This window comes from Eptesicus fuscus, chromosome 4, assembly GCF_027574615.1.
Source record: "Eptesicus fuscus isolate TK198812 chromosome 4, DD_ASM_mEF_20220401, whole genome shotgun sequence".
NCBI classification, from domain to species: Eukaryota; Metazoa; Chordata; class Mammalia; order Chiroptera; family Vespertilionidae; genus Eptesicus; species Eptesicus fuscus.
The window spans coordinates 106075440-106100328 of record NC_072476.1 but is presented as its reverse complement, the minus strand read 5'-3'; the positions used below and the strand labels follow the sequence as shown (position 1 = coordinate 106100328).

Genomic DNA, 24889 nt, shown 5'->3' with positions numbered 1-24889 from the left:
GGGTGAAGGAGACGTGCTATCCTGACATCCCGGACCCGTACAAGAGCAGCGTCCTGTCCTTACTAAAACCCAAGGTACATGCTGGGGGGATTGCAGGGAAACCACAGGCCTCTGAAACCCCAGCCCCGGCTGGGCTGTAGCAGTCGTCCTTCCGTGGACTTCCCAGGAGGACACGACAGAGCGAGCCAGGCCCTCTCTCCCAGGGCGGTGGGGTGGGGACACCCCGCTACCCTCCAGTTACCACTGACCAGGAGGGACCCAGGAAAGCGGCGGCTCCACGCGCCTCCCACAGACGTACGCCCGCGTCACATTGCCCGTTTGTGTTTCCGTGCCAGGAGAACCCCCACCTGACAATCCTGAGTGTCCGTGACTGCGTCCCCGACGCGCTGGAGGTCGTGAACAAGGCCGAGGCGGGCAAGGCCCAGGTCCCCGGCGCCAGGAAGTCGCTGGCAGAAGCGGAGCGCCCGCAGCACGACTACATTTCCCTCCTGCCCACCGGGAGCGCCGCGGGCCCGGGCCCTGGCATCTGCTTCGAGAACTTGACCTACAACCAGGCAGCCCCTGCCGCTGGGTCCTGTGGCCCCGTCCCAGCACCCCACATGGCCCCCCCAGGGCTGTGGGGCCTGCTGACCGCACCTGGGAACGTGCTGAGCTCCCTAGAACCGAGCTACATGAACTCCCCGGGGGAAAGCCCAGCCGGAGAGACCACTCTGAACTACGTGTCCCAGGGGGCTTCACCCACGTCTGGACACAGGCACAGTCCCCCAACACACCCCCTCGAGCTGGCACCCCGCTCCGAGTACAGAATGCAAATGGCCGTACCCCCGGGTCTCGCCTCCCCTTCCCCGAATGAGAACAGCCATCTCTCCTCGATGAGCCTTTTGGATGCAGGCGAACACTGCCGCTAGCCGTCCATCCCTGTCACCCCTTCAGCTGTTTCAGACACCAGGGAAGCATGGCCAGCCCACCCCATTGCCAGGCCCCGGGGGTGGCCCCAGGGAGCTGCCACGGCGGGCAGGCCTGAGTCAGACAAGACCACGGCCATCGTGCCAGGTTTCAAAGTGCAGAGGCCATGAGACCTCCCTCCCTCCCTCCCTTCCTGTGGAAACGCCCGCATCCCGCATCGTGGGAGCGGGCAGCCGGCTTACCTGGTGGCTGCGTGTCCCCGGCTCGCCTTGTCCCAGCCTCCCTGGCCCCCCTCGCAGGGGCAGACCCCCTCCTTGCAGTCCTGGGCAGGGCGGCTACGGTCCTGGAATTCAGCCTTTAACGAGAAAGGTTTCCATCGAGTTCTACCCCCACGTTTCCTCACTTAAGGGTGAAGGAACCAGATGGAGCCTTTAATGGAAAAGGCCGCCGAGGTTCCGTTCCTAGAGCCCACGCTGTCAGTGTTTGCTTATTCCCGGCGCGGCGAATGAAGACGTCACAGGTGTCTGAGGCCCGCACAGTGTGGCCTTGTCTCGCAGTGACAAGAACTGGCCGTGCGTCGGCACAGTCAGAACTCCCGGGGCACAGGCCTGTCTAACAGGTGAGGCAGTGCGCACATCGGTAAGGCCCCGCGCCTGTCCTCGCTCGCTCACCACCGTCAGAGGGACTGGCGAGGGACGCCCGGTGTCAGGATCACAGCACGCCCACTTCGTGGACACCGGTCTGCCACCGGAACTGTTGATGACTACCTCAGCGAGGGGAAAGCGTAGCACCGAGCGGCTCCGTTTCCTAATGCCATGGTTCCTCTTTTCTCTTAAGAACTGCCGGGTGTGTGGCCTGTTCGTTTAGCATCCTTTGGACTGTCCAGCAGGTGGTCAGGGCCACGCGCCCCCTCCCTCTCATCTCCGTACACGTCTGCGTTAGTAAGTGGAGCCGCACCGGGGGGCCGTGAGGGCCGAGCTCCTAGAGGCCACCCGCAGGGAACTCGCTTCGGGCGCAGCAGCCTCGTCTCCTGGAACCTGTGATGCGAAGCAGCGCGGCAGGTGCTCCGTGCCCCGGCTCCTTCTCCGCCTCCTGCCCGTCAGCCGTCAGCCGCAGTGTTGATGGGTCACGTTTCTAAGCAAGCACACCTGGGGGGGTGCCGTTTGCCTAATGGAGACGGCACTGCCTGTGCCTCCGGTACCCCACGCCCCGCCCGCCACCACGTTCCCGCTCAACTCCACGGAGAGAGGGGGGGAGGGCCCACCTACAGCCAGGAGGCTGTCCGACAACCTACCTGTGCCCGCACACACCAGGGCTTCTGCTCGGCTCTTCAGCACGGTCCTCGCATGTGGCTAAGCCCTTTCCGAACGCTGTACCAACGAGTATCTCGATTGTATCTCGATTAGTCATGTCGAGAGGACTTTGGGTTCAGTGTTGACATCATTTACCCTCGTGTTCCTTTGTCGTAACGCAAAATTGTGAAAGTCCACAGAAATGTCAGTGACGGTGATGGCCCACTTGTAAACTGTGTCTTTCCTAGAGAGTTTCTTTTAAAAAGTAATGCATGACCTGGAAGTCGTTTTGTCGTAACAAGCTCTAATTAAAGGACTTCACCCCTGTATTAGTTCATGCTTTCTCCACCTCAACGAAATAGAAATCTAACGATTAGTGCAGCTCATAAATCACCTCAGGAGCTTATGCGCATGCCCGGATGCCACTCTAACCCTCTGGCATGAGGCCTGGCTTCTGTCTGTCCACCAGGCATGCATTCAGATGCACACTCAGCTTTGAGACTCCCTGGCCTAAGTCAAATGAAGGCAACTTTCTGAACCATAACAACACACCTGTAGGACATGCCAGGCTAATAAGAACCGTTGGCTTACAGTTTCACTGCAACTATAGTTGTGGCTATAAACATTCCTCTCCCATGTTCAGAACCACCAAGTAAATTAGTATTTCAAACCTTCAGTTTCAATACTATACGGTCAGGGTACCCCGACGACTCAGGCTGGGGCAGGGACCTCGTCGCACAGCAGCTACGGAAGTGTCTGCTGACATTCTAACACCCGACTCCCATGACTTCAAGCGAAACTGGCTCTCCCTGGAATGTGTTTGTTAAGATCTAGTTGAACTAGACATCTGTTTGTCCTAAGGGCTCTGCAGAAAGATCAGCTGGTCTTCACCTCAAAGAATTTAGAAAACATTACATATTTTGCATAAAGTAGAACTTTAAAGAAGGTAAAACACCTTGAGAATCGGTTAAAATTTTTACAACACGGTAACCAAGTAGTATGTTCAATTTAACGGACTTAGCAAATGCCGTTGTCTTAGTCTTCTATAAGCCTCAAAGAAAGATTTAGTATACTTTGGTTTCTTTTTGTTGAGATCAAAAGTAGTTGTTATAGTCTGACTTCCTCCCCCGACCCCCCAAATTTGTATGTTGAAATTCTAACCCCCAAAGATGATGGTGTTGGTAGGTGGGGCCTTCGGAGGTGATCAGGTCGTGAGGCCGGAGCCTCCGTGAGTCAGACTGATGCTCTCAGCGCAGGGAGCTGACTAGTCCTTCGCCGCGCAAGGACACAGGGGTCCGCGACGCAGCCCGCCCTCGCCTGGCCGTGCTGCACTGGCCTGGCTTCCAGCCCACGCCCGTGAGAAACAAGCTCCTGCTGTGTAGAGGGCCCACTGTGGCATTTTGTTCCAGCAGCCCGAGAGGACTAAGACAGTGCTTGAGTATTTCTATATATCGAAGAGTTTTAAAACATGCAAGTTCCTGAAGTTCAGCTATACCACCACGTTTTCCAAAGATCAGCTGTAGGATGATGAACTGTGCTTTTTTATTTGGGGGCCTACTATTTATCGACACATACAGTGAAAGGCAATGAAAAGTGATAACACAGAAATGTGCTTCAAGACCAAAATATCCAAAATAAATCTATTTCTAAAAGCGAGACATACATTTTACAACACTTAATCAATTGCAACAGACCACAGCTCGGACACTGCGTTCTCCTCTCCAGGCTTGATCATTTCCCCTGTGGTGTGTTCTCCCGCCACCCGGTGGCCCTATGTTACTCTCTCTGCTCAGGTGTTTCTGCCTGAGAAATCAACCACCTCCCACAAAAGTCATCATCCTATCAATTCCTCAAAAACTTCAGAACTGTTCTAAAGACTGATCCATTTTTTTGAGACCCTTGATAATGATTTGAGGGTAAAACAGTAAAGATGTTTAGATTATGACTAACATTTAAGAAAGTGTAAATATTTGAAGACATTTTGAACAAGCCAGGAATGTGTCATTGAACTAGGTTATCTGTGTTGCCTAAAAGTCCCTTATATATATACTAGAGGCCCGGTACATGAAAATTCGTGAACTGGAGGCGGGGGGTGTCCCTCAGCCTGGCCTGCCCCCTCTCAATCTGGGAGCCCTCAGGGGCAGGAGGTGACCTGGAGATTAGGGGAAGGCAACACCCCTATCACACCTCTGCTGCTGACACTGCTGGTAGCACAAGCCTTGACTGGCCCTGGTTACCTGAGCCTCGGGCGGCCCTGGGCGGCTGGGCAGCTGACATCTGAGGCTTGCCTGCACCTTGGGCCGGCCCTGGGTGGTTGAGAGGACTGTGGGACTCTGGAGGCAGGTGCGCGGAGCAGCTGGGCACCTGCTGCCCTGGCGGGGCTGAGGGGACTGCGCACCACCATCTTGTGGCTATGGGCACAGCCATCTTTGAGGGCGGGGCAGTCAATTAGCATATTCCCTCCTTATTGGCTGTGGGTGCTGCCATATTTGTGACGGCATGAGGGTCAATTAGCATATTCCCTCTTTATTAGATAGGATCAGCCTCAGTGGTACATATTTCAAATCAATACTGATTGTTTTAAAATTTCAAACACCACCACAAGTTTCAGAATTTTAAGTACATTTTATTAAGAATGTATCCCTTTGATAAGATTATGCTTCAGGAGGCTTTTAATGCCCTTGACATAAACTGTACACATTATACAAAAACAAGAAAACCACAACAACAAAAAATCAAGGTGAGCAAAACCATTTAGGGACAAACCTTATTTAAATTATACACAACTCAATGAAATATTCTTACGGAAAATATATAAATACTTTTTCTTTCTATGTTACAGTTATACAATATAAATCATATTTCAATGTCTGTTCAGTGACCTACAAACACCAGAACCTCCAAATATGTAGCAGCGTATTACTAAATTAAAAAAAAGAAGAAAGTCATGTGGTCAGGGAGCATTAATCTGAGATTTTTTTTTCACAATCCCTTACCACTTTTCAAAACTAATTTACACCATTTGTTTTACAATGCAGCGTCAGAGTTTCTGACAGGCCAGTACTGGAACATTTTCCAACTATTACATATGAAAATTTTTTATCTCCCCCCACCTCTGCCCCAAAACTTTGCATTTTGTGCTAAATCAACCATTTTAGTGGCAAAATTACAAGGTATACTTTTTTGGCATAAATTATATTTTTAAAATTAAATATTTTATTTAAAAAATCAAACAAAATGTGCAATTTATGCATGCTGTGGCATAGCTATCCATCTACGTTACAGAAACACTCCAAAGGGGGGAAATCCGCATTCTGTGTGCGTCATACAAACCTACCATGAATGAAAAATACCCTGGCACCTGGGACTGAGAAAAAACAATAGTGCTCCTAGAAAGGTTTCAGATTTCCATGTCTTTAGAGAAACGTTGCTGTTGATTTCACTGGCATGCTTTCATCACAAAACTCTCAATGAAGGACTACTGGTAATAATGTATTTCCTGACTGGCAGACAAGGGAGACCTTTCCCAACTTACATTTTGGAAAATCTGAAATGTTCTTTTATTCCAACAGCTCTTCTTGTAAAACTCTGGCAATTAACTCTACCTTTTCTTTTCCCCCATGTTTTAATGGGCTGTGAATTTGAGATAAAACTGGAAGCATAGGACAAAGGGAAAACCTTACATCCAAAGGACCCTTTTCCAAGGTAGTTTACACAGCTCATCTCACAAAATCAGCACCTCACTCTTACCATGCAAAAATAATTGCAGTTATAATTTGGATGACAATTTGGTTTTTATTGCTTAATCATCTGTGCTTAATGTGGGATCAAAGGCATCCTCTGAATGGAATGAAAATTTGTATATAAATAGCAGTAGACAAATCGAAATACTCACTGACACCCCATTGTAGAGCACTTTGCCATTGTAATATGCCCTGAAAAACTCAGCTTTAATTGTTTCAAGCTCTGGATAAAAGAGCTGAAAACTATTAAAGACACCATTTTAAAAGGACTTGCACACATATTAGAGTAACTAGTATAGTAATGTCCAAACCCACCTAAAAGAGCCTTTTTTAATGTCACTGTCTTACAGGATGTCCAAATGTTACCAATCTTCATTAAAAATTTTTTATTAGGGAGAAGAAACTTTCCCCCTCAAACCTATCTAAGCACAAACAGGAAATAAAAATGTAAGAAATTTTAGATCATATTTAATTACGAATACTAATTTCTAATTTCCTTATTATTTATTTAGTATGTGAACCTAAAATCTGTTCTTGAAAAAAATTCAATTAAAAATAATTTACTTTACAATTAGAAATTCAGTTTACAACCAGCACAACTGTCCAAATTCCTCCAAATTATCAGTAATTACCAATAGTACAGATTTATATGGACTAAGATTAATCCTAAAATCTTGAAAAACTATAGTATTGACATTATTTTGATATTTCTTAGTCTGGTACTATCTATCATTTATAGATGATTTTCTCAATTACTTCTATTACCACTGACCCCATTCCTAACCTGTTCTGCTATAATTTAATATTTTTAAACACCTAAGGTAATCACTTGGCACTGCATGTGAGCATTTTTCATCATTAACGTCTACTTTTATACAAACAAGTACTCAAAAAGAACGTATTAGACCTGTCAGTGAAACATGGATAAACCATGTAATATTACACATTTAAGTACATTTGTTCCTTAAATTACTGATAACCAAAAAGCTCTGAGTGTCTCCCCAAACTAAGTGCTATAGGCAAATATTAGGATGCATACATACAAGTCTTTCAAAGTAATAATAAAAAACAAAACAGTTCCGACTAACAGTAATGAGACTTCATTTCAGGATGGACGAGTGAGGTGGGGCCCCGGGATGGGGATGATGTGTGTGACAAAAAAGAATTACTGTTCCCTTCTGAGGGGTTAAACCACAGATTTTATACTCTCTATTAATACTAACTGAGGTAGTGTTTAAAATGAATGTCTAAAATAGGTTAATCCCATTGTGAAGAAGATTACTATATTACTGCCTTTGGAGTTTTTAACCACTATCTGGTCTACTATCTCTAACATTTGGTTCTCTGGAAAGCAGTTTAATCACCCAAGACCAAAGACCAAGGTGACAGGCAAATTATTGTCAACATTTAAATGAACATTTGTGTTAAGGATAAGTTAAAGTATAAAAAGGTGTGTTGTATCTTCAATTGATTTGAGAGGAAGTCTGAAGAACCCCTTTTTACCAGACGCAGCAGTCCAGCCCTTGTCTGCTTCACAGCATGTCACTTGCTACACAGTGCACATGGGAACAGTTCGTGAAGTGCAGTCAGAGGTGTTATAAAGTAAGATGAAATGTTTCATCCCAATGGGAACTTTCAGTGCCAGTTAATTAAAAAAAAAAAAAAAAAAAGGATCTCTGTGAGTTCTGCTTTCTGGTTCACAGGGTTCTTTACAGAGATCTCAGAGAACAAGCCTGTTGTAAAAAGGATCTGTGACATAAGAAAACATTAATCAATGTATTAGGACTATGTCAAAGCTGATGTGTGACTGTAAAAATGGTATACACAAATTAATTTAAAAAGGGTCCTAATTAGTCCAGCTGGAGTTTTTTTTCTATTTATATATAGACCTCAAAAAAAAAAAATCCTTGCATTTACAAGCATTCTAATGATGATTGGCCATGCTATTTTTATATACAAATTTGCATATATGTTTCATTTCTGTTAGACATATACAAATTAAACACACAAATAAACAAAACCTTGCCCTTGTCAACTTAATTTCACAATTGTGACCAAGGCAATTACTGTACTCATAAACTAACCAATCACTGCATTTAGTTTGTGCAAAACAAGAACACTGATATAAAAATTAAATTACTGCTGCTTTAAAATTTGGTACTTAAGGCTTTTCACTACAATTTTTAATCACAATAACAGTGTCAATAATTTTTAAAAGGAAATATGGCTTTTCTTTTCCCATGGAATGTGTAGTAAATTGTAGGCAAACTTAACTTTTCCTTAAAGTATCATTTAATGCTCTCTTTTGCTTTAGGTCTGCATAAATAGTGCTTATTCAAGTTCCTGTTTAAAATGGTAATATGGGAAGAGGATGAAAACAGCAGTCCACTGAACACATATATATGCACTCTAGAAGTGGGAAACGGCTGAACTGTAAAATGATTTTCTGATTTTAATCAGGAACTGTAGTGAAAAACCTTAAATTGGTTCAAATAGCCTATAATAACAACACCTTGGAACAAAACCGAAGAGGAGGAAAACAAATAAAAAACTTTATGAAAATCTAATAACATAAAAATAAGTTACAAGTCCCGGGTCGTTGAGGCTCTTCTTTCGCTCTGAGGTTACAAAGCTCTGAAGTAGTGTTACGGACACTAGGAAAAGTTCCCTCTCATACCAGCAGTTACAGCACAAACCACTGTGGTGACGGATGAGGCCTCGGAGTCACTGACTCCTGGTTTCCATAAATTAGTTAACAAACAAGGCATATTTTTATTTGCCCTAAAAAAGGACTCAGAAATAACTGTGTGAAGGGTGCCTCTGTGTATCCTATTATTGTTCCACTGTTGTTCCGCATGTATAATGAAAAAATAGAAAACCTATGTAGGTATTCAGTGCTTGGCTCTTGCATACAATGGTAACTAAAACTTTCAAAACTGTGGTAATGAACAATGAACCCCCAAGGGGCTCCAGGGGAGAGAGGAAGATGGTTGCTTAGGGCAGTCGGCAGTTCCACTGTTCGTGCGCCCAAACTGCTGGCACAGTGCTCAGAAGACGCTCCTGTCCCTGCTGCCCCGTCCGCGGCGTTGTCAGCAACGTTGACGTGAATGTGTGAATCGCATCTGCCTATGTACATCCCAAACAGGAGGTCAGGACTCTGCCGATGGATCAACTACAGGTTGCTTTGGTGGTACTGCCAACACAGCCTCTGCTTCTTCATGCATCTAGGGAAGAAGTGGTCCAATTTAACGACTTTCTGTATATCCACAGACATCATCTCTCTTTTAAACACAGAATTACTTTCCAAAGATAAGTACAAATTCTACTTACTTGTGAAAACTGCACATCTTGAAATAATTCTTGTATGAATCTCCGACATTGAAGTCTAAACGTGCAGTGTGCCAGCAAATGGGAAACCTCCGAGTAAAGGCAGATGTCGTCAAATGTCTGTGGATACTTCTCCTTAATTCTGTAATGAAAGGCAAGGCTATGGGAGAAAACTATAACAACAACTACTTTTGCCCCAGAGTATCTCTGTTCAAATATTCTTTCTCCAGAAACTGATTAGATGGCATATCTGGGTGATGGCATATGAATATAAAATATTAAATAATCCTACTTCACACTTAAATGAGATAACTTACATTTTGAGTTATCTCTTAATCAAAACCCGAATGTTTAGAAATACTCTTTTTCACTGGCATGAGAAATTGCAGAATTTATTTATCAGTCTAGGATGACTCAAATATTTTCAAAATTAATGTTTTAAAATAGATTTTTTTTTTTTTTTAAGTTAGACTGAAGTTATTGATGCCCTTGACTGAGCTATCTGTATCTTTCAACCTTTAAACAGTGGCTTGGAGGACAGCACCTGAGACTCAGTGGTGGGGTGGACCAGACACAGCTCAGGGCCACGACTCTAGAGCCCAGGCCAGTGTGCAGTGGGCCCCTGGCAGCTGCGTTACTGCTGTGTTTAAAGCCTCCTAGGAGACCCTGCGGTGTTTCTCTTCTGAGGACCACTGCTTTAAATCGTACAAACCCAAAATGGTGAATATACAGTCTTTGAATATCATGTTGCTGTGATTTAGAAAAACAACAAAAATTCTGCAACTTTTATTGAGAAAAAGAAGGAAAAGTAGGGGAAAATTAACCCAAGAAAATATCACTTTTATGTAGGCCAGCGTTTTTCATGCCTGGGATGAGGAAAAAAACAAAAAAACTTTTTGGGCTCATGATTCCTTTACTTTATTAAAAATTATCAAAGACCCCCCAAAAGTTTATTTTGTGTGTGGGCTATGGCCATAAATAATTACCATGTTAGAAATTAAAATAAAGAAACTTTCAAAATATTTATTAATTCATTAAAGAAATAAACCTATTACATGTTAACATAAATATATTTTAATAAAAAAAATAACTAGACTTTCCAAAACTAGCAAAGAAAGAGTAGCATTATTTTACATTTCCACGGATCTCTCTAAAGTCTTGCTGAAAGAAGGCAGCTGGGTTCACACACTGCTTCTGGTTCAGTCTGTTATCACATGTCATTTGGGTGAAGAACATGGAGAAAATCTGCCTCACACAGATACCCATGCTGAGAACTACTGATATAAGCTACCTTTTGAAGTATTTCAAGTATCTTTTTCACAATAAAAATCAGAACAAAAAAAGAATACTCAGACTGGTATTAACTTACGTTAAAAGCCCAGTTTCATGACATTTAGTTGAAACTGAACTACTCAAGTTAATGACTAATCTTAGGACTTCTTTGCGAAGGAGTATACGGCACATTGGTGTATCATCTGGAATTGTTTTAACACCTGAAAAGAAGATTAAAATATTTTATCTGTATCACAATAGAAAATGTTGTAAGTAATGAAATCTGTTGTTAAACTTTACCTAAAGATTTAAAACTGAGATAAACTGCACATACTCTGATCATTTGGGAACGAAATTATTTCTAATGAAAGGAGACAACTGAGAGGGTACATATATGTGCTAACATAGGTAAGTGCAATCGGTGGCTAAACAGGCCTCACTAAAACGGATGTCATAGTGCTGAGACAACTTTAACATTATTTGGGGACAACAACAAACTTAGCTTTATTAACAATGCTGGCATTGAATCTAACAACTTACCCAGCAGCAATTCTGTGCTTTTGGTGCTGCTGGCTGAGCCTTCTTGAGACACGCCATCACTACATCCAGAAATCCCTGAGAATTTAGAGGGAACCACTTCTAAGGGATTATGGAGAGTCTGCTCGCACCAATCAGAATATGGAATGTCTTGAAGATCTGAAGAGAAAGATCACTTATTTCTATTAAAGTGTCACAATGGTTTAATTCCTGTGCTTGCATTGTATACCACAGAGGAGATGCTTCCTTGTAATTTCTGTCCAGTTTCCAACAATTATGTTTCATAATGAAGATTTTCAAAGTAGACTACTCAGATAATGAAATTTGTTAAATTCGCAAGAAATATATACATACAATTTTATTTAAAAATTCAAATAAAGATATCCTAATATATAAAGAGCCAGGGTCCGTCCCAACCTAAATGACTGGACAGATGACCGAACACCAGGCTAGGGTCCTAGCCGGTGTGGCGGCAGTCAGTCCTGGGTCCCGGCCGCCCACGGTGGGAGTCAGTCCTGGGTCCTGGCTGCCCACGGCATGGTGGTGGGAGGGAGCTATGGGAACAGAGCCATGCTGCCATTCAACTGGCTTCTTGGTCCCTACCCCCGGCTCGCAGGCTCCAGGAACTGGAGCCATGCTGCGATCGGAATGGCCTCTTGGTCCCTCCCCACCGGCCCGCAGGCCAAGGGAACCAGAGCCATGCTGTGATGGGACTGGACTCTACCCGAGGGGTCCCGGATTGTGAGTGTGTGCAGGCTGGGCTGAGAGGACCCCCCCCCCCCCCCGCGAGTGCAAGAATTTTAGCATAAAAAGCACCTTATCTACCCCTCTCCCATCCCTCCCAATCCCAAACTAAATATCACTCTTCACAGAAAAATACGGTTAAAAGTCTGTATGTAATTTCAGATCTTGTGCTACTATAAATTAATCTTTCTTGCTTCTTTGGGTGTGAAGTGGAATTATACTATGGGTATTGTTCTATGACTTCCTTCTTGCCCCCCATTTAATAATTACCATTGAAAGAACCATACTTCCCTGGCTTATCACTACTATAACTGAACTATCAGAACTTATGAGAGTAGAGAGGAAGGAGTGTCATTATCTAGCTCAGATAAAATACTACCGACACTTAGGATGGGGTGGACTTACTAAATAGACAGCGTGCTTGTGTATAAACTTGCATGTGTGTAAGAGAGGGAAGGGCAAGAAGAAACAGCAGGGAAATGCTGAAAAGGGGCACAATTTGTTCAAAACTTCATGTCAGTCAGTAAGAGTATGTCAACTGTAAGAGAAGAGAATGGTGAAAAAGACACTAGTGAGGCCACACACAGAGTCTTGTGTGCTGGGCATGAATAGACAGTGAAGAACTTTCAAGAAATTAATCCCAAGGAACAGTTTAAAAGTAAACTAGAAGGGGCCAAAATTGGAGACTGAAATACCACTCCAACAGGGAGGTGCTGAGTGACTGAACTAAGGCTGAGGGCGTGAGAATGCAGTGTGAGGGATGCTGGATAGGGCTGGGGGATGACCTAAGTGTGACTGGAGCAGATTCAAATTCGTGGATTCATCCAGAAGGACACACTCACTCACCTGAATGACTACATATTGCACTTAGTTGGTTACTGGGTTGAAAACCCAGAATTTGAACACAGACACAATACAGGCAGTTATCATCTGTATGCTCTTGTAGCCCAGTGTCTTCTGTGCTCTCTAAGAACAGAGAAGCATCTGAATGGATTGAATTCATTATTTCCGTAAGACTCATCTGCTGCCTCAGCAAGTGGAAGGAGTTTTTTACCAGACCTCCAGTGCCAGATGGAAGACCTGTGCAGAAGTAAACAAAACACACTGGTAAAGACAGCATCAATGATCCTTCCTTCAAGTGCCTTCACCTAAGTGACAGTTTACAGGAGGTAAGCTAGGGAAGAAAACCAGAACTCTTCTTACCACTCAAAACCAGGAAAAGAATAATTTGCTATAACTAGGAAACTAATGTAAAGTCAGCAGATATGTTTCTATTACTTTAATATGAGGCTTTAGGTACAAAATGGAAAATAGATTGTACAATTAAGACATCGTTTCAATTATCCTCAGTATTTTCATAAAGAAAAGTAATAATTCTGAGTCTAAAGTGGTATTTATTTAAAATCAATAATCAAAATTATAAAGCCTTAAACCTATGGCTGATATGCATATATTTATTAAAATATGACAGGCCATACCAAAGAGATCATGCAATATATAAGTATATTTTTATCTCTCTCTATCCTTTGTCCAAATGGCTATTTCTTAGACCTATGAGGATTAGTGTTACAAATTTTTCATGTATTATTTTTTAAAAACAGAAATAACTAACCTAGTTTTTAATCTTCTTAGAGGCTGGGTACTTAATTGGAAAAACATTTTCTTACATCCATTACACACAAAAAAATGTGGTTTAATTTTAAATGGACTCAAACAATTACTTTGGTATAAATGGTCCAAAAGTAAGTATACATGAATTTGTAGTCATCCTACCGAAAACAACATTGTTTAAAAATTTTTTTTCTTTTTCTTTTTAATAGAAAGAGAAGTCTCATGAGAAAAAAACCATGAATTACCTCCTGCTTCATGAACAAACACTCTTGCACCTCGATCATCAATTGGAGGTATGGTTTTAGTCTGAAAATAGGGAATATCCTTTACCTAAACCAGATATAAATCATGATAAGTCCAGCTATAACAACAAGTCCACTTTATGAATAGTAGCAAAACCAAATGAAATGCACTTTAAATGGAATTACTATAGCACATGAACCTATAACAAAAAGCTTAGTGAACTAAAATTACCAAAACTTGAGAAAATAACAAATAACTCTTAAGGTTCTTATCTAGTCTTGGTGATTTAAATGGATATCAAAATAATTATTTTAGAATTTATCCAAAATGTCTTTAGACATCTAAGCAAATGTGTATTTTTTAAAAAGTATTTCTACTGATTGCAGAGAAAGAGAGAGAAACTCCAATGATGTGAGAGAATCACTGATCCGCTGCCTCCTGGATGCCCCCTACTGGGGATCGAGCCTCAACCTGGGCATGTGCCCTGACTGGGAATTGAACCATGACCTCCTGGTTCATAGCTCGATGCTCAACCAATGAATCACACTGGCCAGGCCAAATGTGTATTATTTAGTTCTATCTACCATCTAGGTACTGCAAGTATCTCATGGGATACAGGCCACCTTAAATGACTGGTCACAACATGTGCTGTCCTGTGTGAGAAAAATAGGATCAAGGGTTAAAAAACAAGGAATACATTGTGCACCTCATACTTACACAATATTACATGTCAGTTATATCTCAATTTTTAAAAAGCTAACAGGAACAAATCAAATGTGACTAAAAGGCAAGGCTAGAAATTCACTAAATTTCTACAAAGAATCCCAATATATAAAAACCCAGGGTCCATAACGTCCAAAACGATCGAAGGCTCAACCGACCGCAAGTCAGTGCTGGGTTGCTGTGGCGACCCAGTACCAACTGCCTCGGCTGTAGGAGCCCGGACCCAGCACTGACTGCCAAGGGGGCTGCAGATCAGCATTTGCCTCTCTCTTTCGCTCTGGGCCTGGCCAGCAGCCGTGCCTCTCTTTCTCTCAGGCCTCCGCTGGGGCTGCTGATCAGCCCCGCCTCTCTGATCAGGCCCATTGATAGGCCCGGAGATGCTGATTGGCATAGACACGGACCAATCAGAACCAAATCTGGGTGAAGTGTGAGGAGCCAATGGCTGCCAGGAGGTGGAGCTTTTGACGCTGACTAGCATAGAAACCGACCAATCAGAACCTAATCTGGTTGAATTGCGAAGGCAGAACCTAAGGTGGGGGCTGAGGAGGAGTTTTAAGGACAACAGCTGTTTGGTGTAAGGTGTAAGAAAGTGATTCAATTTTTTAATGACCGATTTGGCAGTACAGTGCATATGGCTATCAGTCCAGATATAGGGATTATGTATTTTTGTCTGCCAAGAGCATCTCCTCCTGATGAAAAAGGCTCCCCCGCCCCATGTAAACAATCCTATCCTATATGATCTATACTACTAAAAGGGTAATATGCTAATTAGATCGGGTCAACTGGCATCTTCTGGACGTCTGACTTCTTTCTGGACAAAGCCATGGTGGTGGGGGCCGAGGCAGAGGCCGTTAGGGGTGATCAGGCTGGCAGGGAAGGGCAGTTAGGGGCAATCAGGCAGGCAGGCAGGCAGGCAGGCAGGCAGAGGGGTTAGGGGCAATCAGGCAGGCAGGGAGAGGCAGTTAGGGGCAATCAGGCAGGCAGCAGGCAGGTGAGCGGTTAGGAGCCAGCGGTCCCAGATTGCAAGAGGACACAGGCCAAGTTGAGGGACTTCCCCCACAACCCCCCCCCCCCCGCACGAATTTCGTGCATTGGGCCTCTAGTATATTGATAAAGAAAATGAACACGATGCCAATTTATCATTAAGGGATCAGAAGGGAGGGTAGTGTTCTAGGGACTTGGAGGTACTAAATAAGAATATGTAACAGGTGAGAAAGGTGAAATCATTTTCATAAAATTCCTTTCAACTGCTTTAAAAATCACTTTCTCCAAATTAGTATTCACTTTATAATTTCTAGCAAGCAGGAAACCAACTCATAAGAAAACAAGAGGATTTGGGATACCTGGAATATATCGTTGATGTCTACAGGAAGAGCAAGACCAATATAGTCATCTGAGCTCCCATACGTTGCACTGGACACCATGGACCTCACTGAGGAGGATCGCTGCAGGGTATTTTGGTTAATAGGACTCAATAAATCTTCTTTATCTAACGAAGCATAACTTAAAGCTTTCATGAACCTATAATACCATAAAAATCACTTGCATTAGTGTTCTGATTTATAATATTAGCCTTTAGAAAATTTAATTTATTTTCATATATTCACAAAAAATAAGTAGCTAATAGCTAGTCAAATACTAAACAGGGCCATGTTATTTACTGAGAACATATAAACACTTGAAAATATTTAGCTGTTATACATTGAAAGGAAAAAGGTTATCAGTAATGTTGACTGTTACCAAAAACAATGTTATGGTCCTCCAGATATAACTTTCTTTAATATTATTTTTATGAAAATAATAATAATTTATCTTTTTTTGAATGGTAATTATTTCAATGCTTTATCAACATAAAATTCAAGTAGCACAGCAGACACAAAATAGCAAAAATGGTATCATTTGTAATTACAAGATAGCCTTATATGAAATATTTCCTCAATGTAGTCCTTACAAGTGATTCCATAACAAATATGGCCTATTGATATGCACCTTTCTCAGACAGATTCTTATTCATGCAATAGACATGCTAAAATATTTACTAGGGATCTGCTTTGTATATACAAGGAACTACTCAAGGTTCCACAGTAGATGCATATTAATATTTGGAAACCCAAGTCATTTAAAGTTAATAATGTAGCCCGGCCAGTGTTGCTCAGTGGTTGAGCATCAACCCATGAACCAAGAGGTCACTGGTCAGGGCACATGCCTGGGTTGTGGGCTCAATCTCCAGTAGGGGGTGAGCAGGAAGCAGCTGATCAATGATGTTTCTATCTCTCTATCCCTCTCTCTCTAAAAATCAATAAAAACATGTTAAAAAGATAAAGTGCAATAATGTAGCCTGGTATTAAAACAAAGAATTACTTATAAAGCACACAAAATAAATGCTTCATAAACAGTAGCTATTAGAACCAGCAATAGTGCCTGGGCCAGTGTAGCTCAGTTGGTTGGAACATCGTCCGTGCACCAGCCCGGGCACATACCCAAGATGGGGGTTCAATCCTTGGTCAGGGCACATATGGGGAGGCAGCCCATCCATGTTTCTCTCTTACATCGATGTTTCTCTCTCTCTTTCCCCTCTCCTTCCTGTCCTCTTTCTCTCTGGAATCAATGAAATATATATCCTCAGGTAAGGTTTAAAAAAATTAGTAAGTAAAATAAATAGTTATCTTAGCTAAAACCACTCTTAATTTGTACTAATCTCCAACTAAAAACCACCCATAATTAAAATTTATGTATTCAAAAAATAGGTGAGTGGTTTTTAAATTGTACTGTTATATCTCTCTAACTACATAAAACTTAAGGTCTACTGGAGTGGGCAGAAAAGGATTACTCGCTTTTTCAATCTCTAGTTCAACCAGAGTAGCTCCATTTAATCTATTCCACATATTATTGGGTTTTCATAGAAATGTTTTTGTGAAGAAAGCAATATTTAAAAATCTTGAAACTTACGATCTAGCCCTAGCTGATTTGGCTCAGTGGATAGAGTATCAGTCTGCGGACTGAAGGGTCCCAGGTTCGATTCTGGTCAAGGGCACATGCCCGGGTTGTGGGCTCGATCCCCATTGGGGGGTGTGCAGGAGGCAGCTGATCAATGATTCTCCCTCATCATTGATGTTTCTATCTCTCTCTCCCTCTCTAAAACAAACAACAAACAAAAAACTCACAACAAAAACTTACTATCTAGTCCAGTCTCCAGTAGAGGAGGCACATGAAGTGGAGATATAGAAAAATTTATGAACTTTACTACAGAGATTTATGACGGTGAGTGACTGACTGAGAGGTTTGCCTGGCTTTGTTCTAGATTGCTGAGGTCTGCAGAGCTATTGAATTCCAGGTATAAGAGACATTATGGCAGGATTTGTAGAACTCTGTCCAAGTTCATTCACTCAGTGACAGAACTAAAACTCAAGATTGAAGATTCCTACTTCAGTGTTGTTCCTACCATGCTCCAAGGCACGACCTGAGTGAGATATGATTTTAAGTTTGCTGGATTCATGCTATCCATTATACCACAGGTATCAGTATACCTACTCTTCTACTTTTTTAAGAAAATGAACCAAGTAAAAATGTTCTCAGCCTGGATTCCAAGCCATTATTTTAAAGTAAATTTATAGTTATCATCACTGTTTTCATTGTCTCTGAATTAACCAAATAGGAAGACTAATACCAACACGATTTTTTTCCTCCATGGAACCCGGTACAAAGTAAATTCTCAATACAGTTTGAAGTATAAATGAAATACTTGGTGAACATGAGCTCTGTTATGCCTTCATGCCTTTACCTAAGCTGTTCCTGTTTCTCTTGACTGCTTATTCTCATTTTTATTATCTCTCTCCCAAGAAATATCTTCTCTCACCTATTCATTCTTTATAATGCCAACGATTTGGCATTTTACTCTAGGAAATTTCCAAATCTTCTTCTCCTATTCTAACAGAGAATCCTATCTAATAAAGAGGGAATATGCAAATTCACCATCATGCTGTCACAAAGATGACAGTGCCCATGGCCACAAGATGGCGGCGCCCAGTCCCCTCAGCCCTGCCGGAGTCCCCCAGTCCTTTCAGCCCCGCTGACGGTGGGGAGGGTGGCAGGCGCGTGGTGCGGCTGGACCTGCCTTCAGCCCCCGAGCCGGGAGCCGGCCCGAGGCACAGGCAAGCCTTGGATGGCGGCTGCCCAGCCGCCCAGGGCCGCCCGAGGCTCAGGTAACCAGGGCCGGCTGGCCGAGGCTTGTGCTGCCGGCAGTGGCAGCGGCAGAGGTGTGATGGGGGCGTCACCTCCCGCCCTTGAGGGCTCCTGGACTGAGAGAGAGGGCAGGCCGGGCTGAGGGACCCCCGCTTCAGTGCATGAGTTTTCATGCACGGGGCCTCCAGTATAGGAAATAAGATGCTAAGAACCCAGAGTGGTTAGAGAATAAGCAACTTGGGATAAATGTCTTTTTGGTTTATTCTTTTGAATATTTAAGCACTACAACTTTTTTTTTTATATATATATATTTTATTGATTTTTCACAGAGAGGAAGAGAGAGGGATAGAGAGTTAGAAACATCGATGATAGAGAAACATCGATCAGCTGCCTCCTGCACAACCCCCACTGGGGATGTGTCCGCAACCAAGGTACATGCCCTTGACCGGAATCGAACCTGGGACCTTTCAGTCCGCAGGCCGACGCTCTATCCACTGAGCCAAACCGGTTTCGGCAGCACTACAACTTTTTATCTATGCTTTATTCAACTTGGATAGAAATGCCTGCTTCAATAAGATACAATGAACCTAACAGGTCAGTTCAGAGTTAACAGCACTCGAGTCACTGCTGAGCTATAAGATGGTGGTACTCCTACTGTTCATTTCGGGGTGCTGTGTTCCTTACTGCCCCTGGCTGAATGCTACCAGGCTGCTGTGTTCCTTAAGTTTTCAAATATTTTCTGGTAGTAAGTATTAAAGTTTCCTCCTCTGCTACCAATTTTATCAGCTGACCTTTCCTGTTACAGTGTGCCTCAATAGAAACTTCTAATAGCTGCTTCTATGGGCCTGAAAACCAGACATACGGGCTGTTGGAATAAATATTAACAAACTTTGAATGCAGGTTACAGGCACCTCCTTTGAATAAAATTCATGAACTTTTACTGCTTAGGTTTATACTGGTGAGCTGTTGAGAGGTTTTCTGGCTCTGTTCTGAATTGATGAGGTTGCCAAAGCCAGTGTGTTCCAGGTAAATGAGCCATTACTGCATAATTTATGAAATTCTACAAGATATAGAATTATGTGCTATCAGGAACTCCATCTACTAAATGTGTTAGCATTACTGAAACAAAACTGCTTAATAACAACTTCTTAATGTGATTAATATTTTGATTATATAAGAACCAAAAGGATTACATTAAAAAATGATTACCAATGATGATGATGATGACAGTTAACTTTTATTGACTATTTAATATATGCCAGGCACTGTTCTTAGTACTTAACAAATACTAAATAAATGCAACTGAATAATCTGAAACTAAAAAAGTTTTAGAAGTATTTGGCCCAACAAAAATAGGTAAAGAAATTTTTGCAATAACCAAATTTAACACTGCACACCTAAACTGTTTACTTTGACCAGCTTGCTATATAATCTTTAGATATGACATAGAAATCCTCTAAATGTTCTTAAGCACAGGCAAGTTGGTATTGCTGAATCCTGAAAGGCCAAGTAATTTTTTATGTAAATTAGGTTCCGACTTGATAATACCAGGTACTTAAACTGAAAATAATTTCCCTAAAATTTTCAGTTATTTAAAAAAAAAAGAGGTCAACTTTTGGAGCCTTAAATTGACCTACCTGAAAAAGTTGTTTGTTATTGTAGGTCTTAAGCTCCTGATTCCCCCGACATGCTTCTTTTTAAAATCGATCCTTGCAGAAGCGAGAATAAAAAAAAAAAAGCTTGTGACTTGTTTGTCCTTGAAAAGCATGTATGTTTACTTTCAGGGCCTAAATGAGTTTCTTTTCCCCCCTCGCAGCTGCAAGAATCCATTTCAAATCATATCGGGTAACTAGGAGCTTACAGCCTACCATAGTAAACAATGGTAATAGGTCAGTTTGGAGGCTTTTATGTAGAAGTAAAACCTAACTAATGCTTTCCATTTAAGTCTGTTGCAATGCAACCATTACTGTTCATTTTTAAATGCATATTTTTACTCACCTGCTTGGTGTTAACCTGGACTCGAAGCTGTTGGCCTTCATGGTGATGGTATCAGTAAACAGCACATCTTTTGCTGGAGATGCCAAAGCTTCAGAATGAGACAGAGATGGATGCATTCTTTGTTGCTGTAACCTTTTCAGAGTAGCGTAACCAAAGGCATCTCTAGAACTTGTGTAACTGAAGTTACAATCTGCTAGACTTTTAATTGTAGCGATAGAGGGTGCTTTAAGGGACTGTGCTCTTCTGGGAAGTGTGTGAGAAGAACCCGGAGGCACCAGGGATACTGAGTTTGACTTGGAGAGAGAGAGATGGTTAGACTGTGGCGTCAAATAGTGGCTCGTCCTAACAGTTTTCGTACTTACCACAGTACTCATACTTCCACAGTCTGTGTCCACAGTCGTAGCATCCACACCTACTGTCTCTCGGGAAGGGCTTGAGCTCATTGAACTTATGCCACTTGTTGTAGTGTCTGTATTGAAACTTTGGCTACGCATCTTCATATGCGAGCTCGTTGAGCTTTCCACAACTAATCTCTCTCGGCTCGTGTTTTCTCTGTGATTCTCTGTAACAAGACTCTTAGTGAATTTTAAGTCATTATCTCCAATACTTGGAGTACTACCAGTGTCTTCTATGTGCCTATTCCCAACAAATGAAGTTTCTAATTGTAATGTTTTCTGTACTGTGGATATGGGTGTAAAATCATCACCCTGAATGAAGTCAACACTGGGGTCCGTAAGCGTTCTGATCCGCCTGTTGCTTGTCTTGTTTTCAGATGACAGTTTCCCTCCTTTTGGATCACTGCTACTACGATGTTTTTTATTAGGCAAAGTAAGAGAATTTAAAATACGATTCTTCACAAGTTTGCTAGACCCAAAGAAAGGGAATGAATTTTTATCCTTTACAGGTCCAGGCCGATCAAAAAAGGATGGCTCTGCGTCCTCACTGATGTCGAGGAAGAACGTACTAGTGGAGCTGCTGCCAAACCGGTCATCCTCCATTATGAACATACCTGCGACCAAAGGACTGATTAATAACAGTACATAAAAATGACGAGCAAAGTCGTGGTACCGAGTAGTGACATGTTTCAGAAAATGGATTTTTAATAGTTGAATAAGGAAAACATTGTCAAAAATGAAGGGTTAAATTTATCTCTTCTTTCAAAAATGAACATGTGAATATATCCTTTAACACAAATATTATGAGTTAACAATTGCTGTATCTGAAAAATGAATTTAAAAAACTATGTAAATGAAGAAGGTTGGCAAATAGACATTTATTTAGTAGATTACATGACAAGCAAAAAAGCGGAACGGTTCTTCTGGCACATGGCTTATTATTTTGCCGGAAGCCAATTCCAGCATGTCATAATTGCAAGAGTTTCATCAAAAGGTTGATGGAACTTGGGGACTCAACAAGGGCTGAGTCACATATGTTATCGCCTGTTGGGAATGGGTAAAAGCACTTCCCAAAACCTGAAAAGGATGCATAAAATCATTGCTTGCTGCCAGACAGCTCAGGGCATCTTAATCTACATGTTATTGCCTCCTCCTGGCCAAACACCTGAACAGCCGGAGATAATTCTCCAATCTGACAATGGATTTGTGTACTAAACCCTGGCCTTTGAAGTATATATCTACCTCCCTTAGGACAAATCCTATCTAATAAAGACAGAATATGCAAATTGACCATAACTCCACGACAAATATGGAGGCGCCCAAAGACAGTAAGGAGGGAATATGCAAATTGATGCAACAAGGTGAGAGCCAGAAGGCAGCTCCGGCCCGGAGCAAAGGCAGAAAAGCGGCTCTGGGTTGGAAAGAAGGCGGTGCCAGCAGCCAGGGGAAGGAAGGCCTATTCTTGCACAAATCTTTGTGCTTCGGGCCTCTAGTTGTGTTAATAAAAAGGGGTCCTGAGATGAAAAGAACTTGCTTCCTTTAGCTAAGTCTTCTCTGACTCCCTATAATGCCTTTCAAAATTAGGTTTTGTCTCTGGACTCTTAATTTACGCACAGCCCCTGCTCCAGATTGCTGAACCCTTCTAGATGCCGGATCAAGACCCCAGTGTTATTATTTAACTCTGAAAGTAGGATTTTTCCAAAGGCTATTGAGAAAAAGGGGAGAAAATAATGTAGGTTGTGACTATACACACAGTTGTGAAAAGATACGCATTCTTCAAGAGGCTACTATGGCCATATTATCTTAGAAAAAGGTAAATTAGAAATGGAATACACAGATTTTGATATTCAAATACAAATGTTAACTGGCTAACTTTATAGGAATATGTCACAATACTCACTTGATGGCGCAGACTCACTCTCACTGTTATGTCTAGAGCTGGTTGACTCTGAGTTCAAACTCAAGGTGCTTGGGATAGATGAGAGTTCATTACAGAGCTGATCCACATCATCTGGAACCACTGGCCACAGATGTTTGCGACTGTGCCTTACAGCATCCCAGTTGTGACATTTTAGAATATCACAGCCTTGTTTGGTTTTGGCTATGAGTCCAAGCACATACACGCAGGTCCTATATGTAAAAGATGTAGTAATAACAGTTTATAATTCCAAACTGAGATTTCCTAAAGCAATCACAAAGTATTAGTTGGCTATGTGTACATTCTATTTTTCTTCAAACGCCATTAAAAACTGTTAAGCTTGTGGAAAAATGTATTGAAACGAGTTAGGGGTAAATTAGAAGCAACAAATAACGTAAAAACTTTCCTCATAAAAATACTAATTATAATGAAATAATTGACAAGAATATAATGCAACAAAAAAACACATATATTAGCTTTTCTGGGATAAATTTGAAATATCTGGACTACTGGACCACTGGGATATTAGACACACACTACACTTCACTGTTTATTTGCAAGGTAAACTGTAATGAGAAAAACAGAATAGTAATATAACAAGGAGCTCCTTAAGGTGCTTAACTTAATGCCTTTAAAAATCTCTATCATAGGACTCCCAGTGAATTAACAGTTCTAATGAACTACTTTGAATCAATAAAATGCTCTTCCCTTATACCCATTAGTGAAGAACAATCTATAATAATGAAAGTGTAATATGCTAATTAGACTGGACGTCCTTCCAGACAAAGCTGGGGCTGCGAGGGAAGCCCGGGTCCCAGGTGCCAGAGGGAAGCTGGTGCCAGCAGCTGGGGGAAGGAAGGCCTACTCTTGCATGAATTTCATGCATCGGGCCTCTTGTATTATACACTAGAAAGACTTCTGAGTTGAATGATGGAAAGTTCTTACCCTCTGATGGAAAGAACCTCACACTGTTTTGCAAGTTTTAGTATATCTGGAATCACATTTTCTTCCTGCAGCAAATTGAGACCCCAATTTGATGAGCCAATATTTCCCTGAAAGAAAAGAAATCACTTATATCCAATTTAATACAAGAGATTTGGAAAGCAAGCCCTAGCTGGTTTGGTTCAGTGGATAGAATGCTGGACTGCGGACTGAAGGGTCCTGGGTTTGATTCTGATCAAGGGCACATGCCTGGGTTGCGGGCTCAGTTCCCAGTAGGAGGCATGCAGGAGGCAGCTGATCAATGATTCTTCCTCATCATTGATGTTTCTCTCTCTCTCTCCCTCTCCCTTCCTCTCTGAAATCAATAAAAATATATTTTAAAAAAGAAAGGTTTGGAAAGGTAGTAAAAAAGAGAAAAATTTAATCCCATCTATGAGGAAAAAAATGTGAAATAAACCTCAAATAAGAAACTTTAGGAATTAATGTTTGGTTTCCCTTAGCAAGAGAACTAATAGTTTAGTCATCTACTTTTCAGCTAAAATTTAATATTTAAAGGAGCAGGAACAATATTGGTCATAGAATATAACGTTCCATATAAAATAATTTTTAACTATTTACTATTAATGGGAAAATTATAAAAATAAAACATTATGAAAATCTTATAGAAGTGTTTATTACAAACCAAGGCCCAAAGAGATGCTTTCAGTTTTTTAATTTCTTCCCATTTATCTAAATCTGGTGTACGAACGTTGTGACAGAGCTCTGCAATAATATTCTGGAGAAAGGAAAAAAAAAACCCATATAAGAAACAATTGTTTTCAGTGTATTTTCTTATTACATCTGAAAACCTATTTAAGGTTTCTCTTCAGTAAACCTTGCATATTTAAAATTCTAAAATAATTTTATGTAAAATTTCTTAAGAAGCAGCATGGACTTTCAGCTAATATTCTAGAATTAGCATTCATTAGCCATGTGGAATTGATACTTAGTATTACAAAAACATTAATCATAATTATCATTATTATAAATAGAAAATTTTAAAAATTAATTTTAAAA

General features: G+C 41.7%; 2 protein-coding genes across 3 annotated transcripts in view; one reads left to right on the top strand and one right to left on the bottom strand.

Annotated features, from left to right (window-relative positions):
• OSMR (oncostatin M receptor) overlaps positions 1-2006 on the top strand; it is a 46072-nt gene extending 44066 nt beyond the window's left edge. For both annotated transcript variants that reach the window (XM_054715312.1, XM_054715311.1), the window contains exons 17-18: positions 2-74; positions 336-2006. In XM_054715312.1, coding sequence (XP_054571287.1) covers positions 2-74; positions 336-908 — 646 coding nt within the window. In that variant the 3' untranslated portion in view covers positions 909-2006. The remainder of the gene's footprint in view (position 1; positions 75-335) is intronic.
• Positions 2007-4803: 2797 nt separating this feature from the next.
• RICTOR (RPTOR independent companion of MTOR complex 2) overlaps positions 4804-24889 on the bottom strand; it is a 95800-nt gene continuing 75714 nt past the window's right edge. The window contains exons 28-40 of the mRNA XM_054715305.1: positions 24516-24608; positions 23837-23943; positions 22874-23103; positions 20941-21587; positions 20579-20871; positions 20218-20289; positions 15742-15919; positions 13678-13762; positions 12668-12901; positions 11081-11236; positions 10638-10761; positions 9272-9428; positions 4804-9165 (exon numbers count right to left, since the gene is read on the bottom strand). Coding sequence (XP_054571280.1) covers positions 9091-9165; positions 9272-9428; positions 10638-10761; positions 11081-11236; positions 12668-12901; positions 13678-13762; positions 15742-15919; positions 20218-20289; positions 20579-20871; positions 20941-21587; positions 22874-23103; positions 23837-23943; positions 24516-24608 — 2451 coding nt within the window. The 3' untranslated portion in view covers positions 4804-9090. The remainder of the gene's footprint in view (positions 9166-9271; positions 9429-10637; positions 10762-11080; positions 11237-12667; positions 12902-13677; positions 13763-15741; positions 15920-20217; positions 20290-20578; positions 20872-20940; positions 21588-22873; positions 23104-23836; positions 23944-24515; positions 24609-24889) is intronic.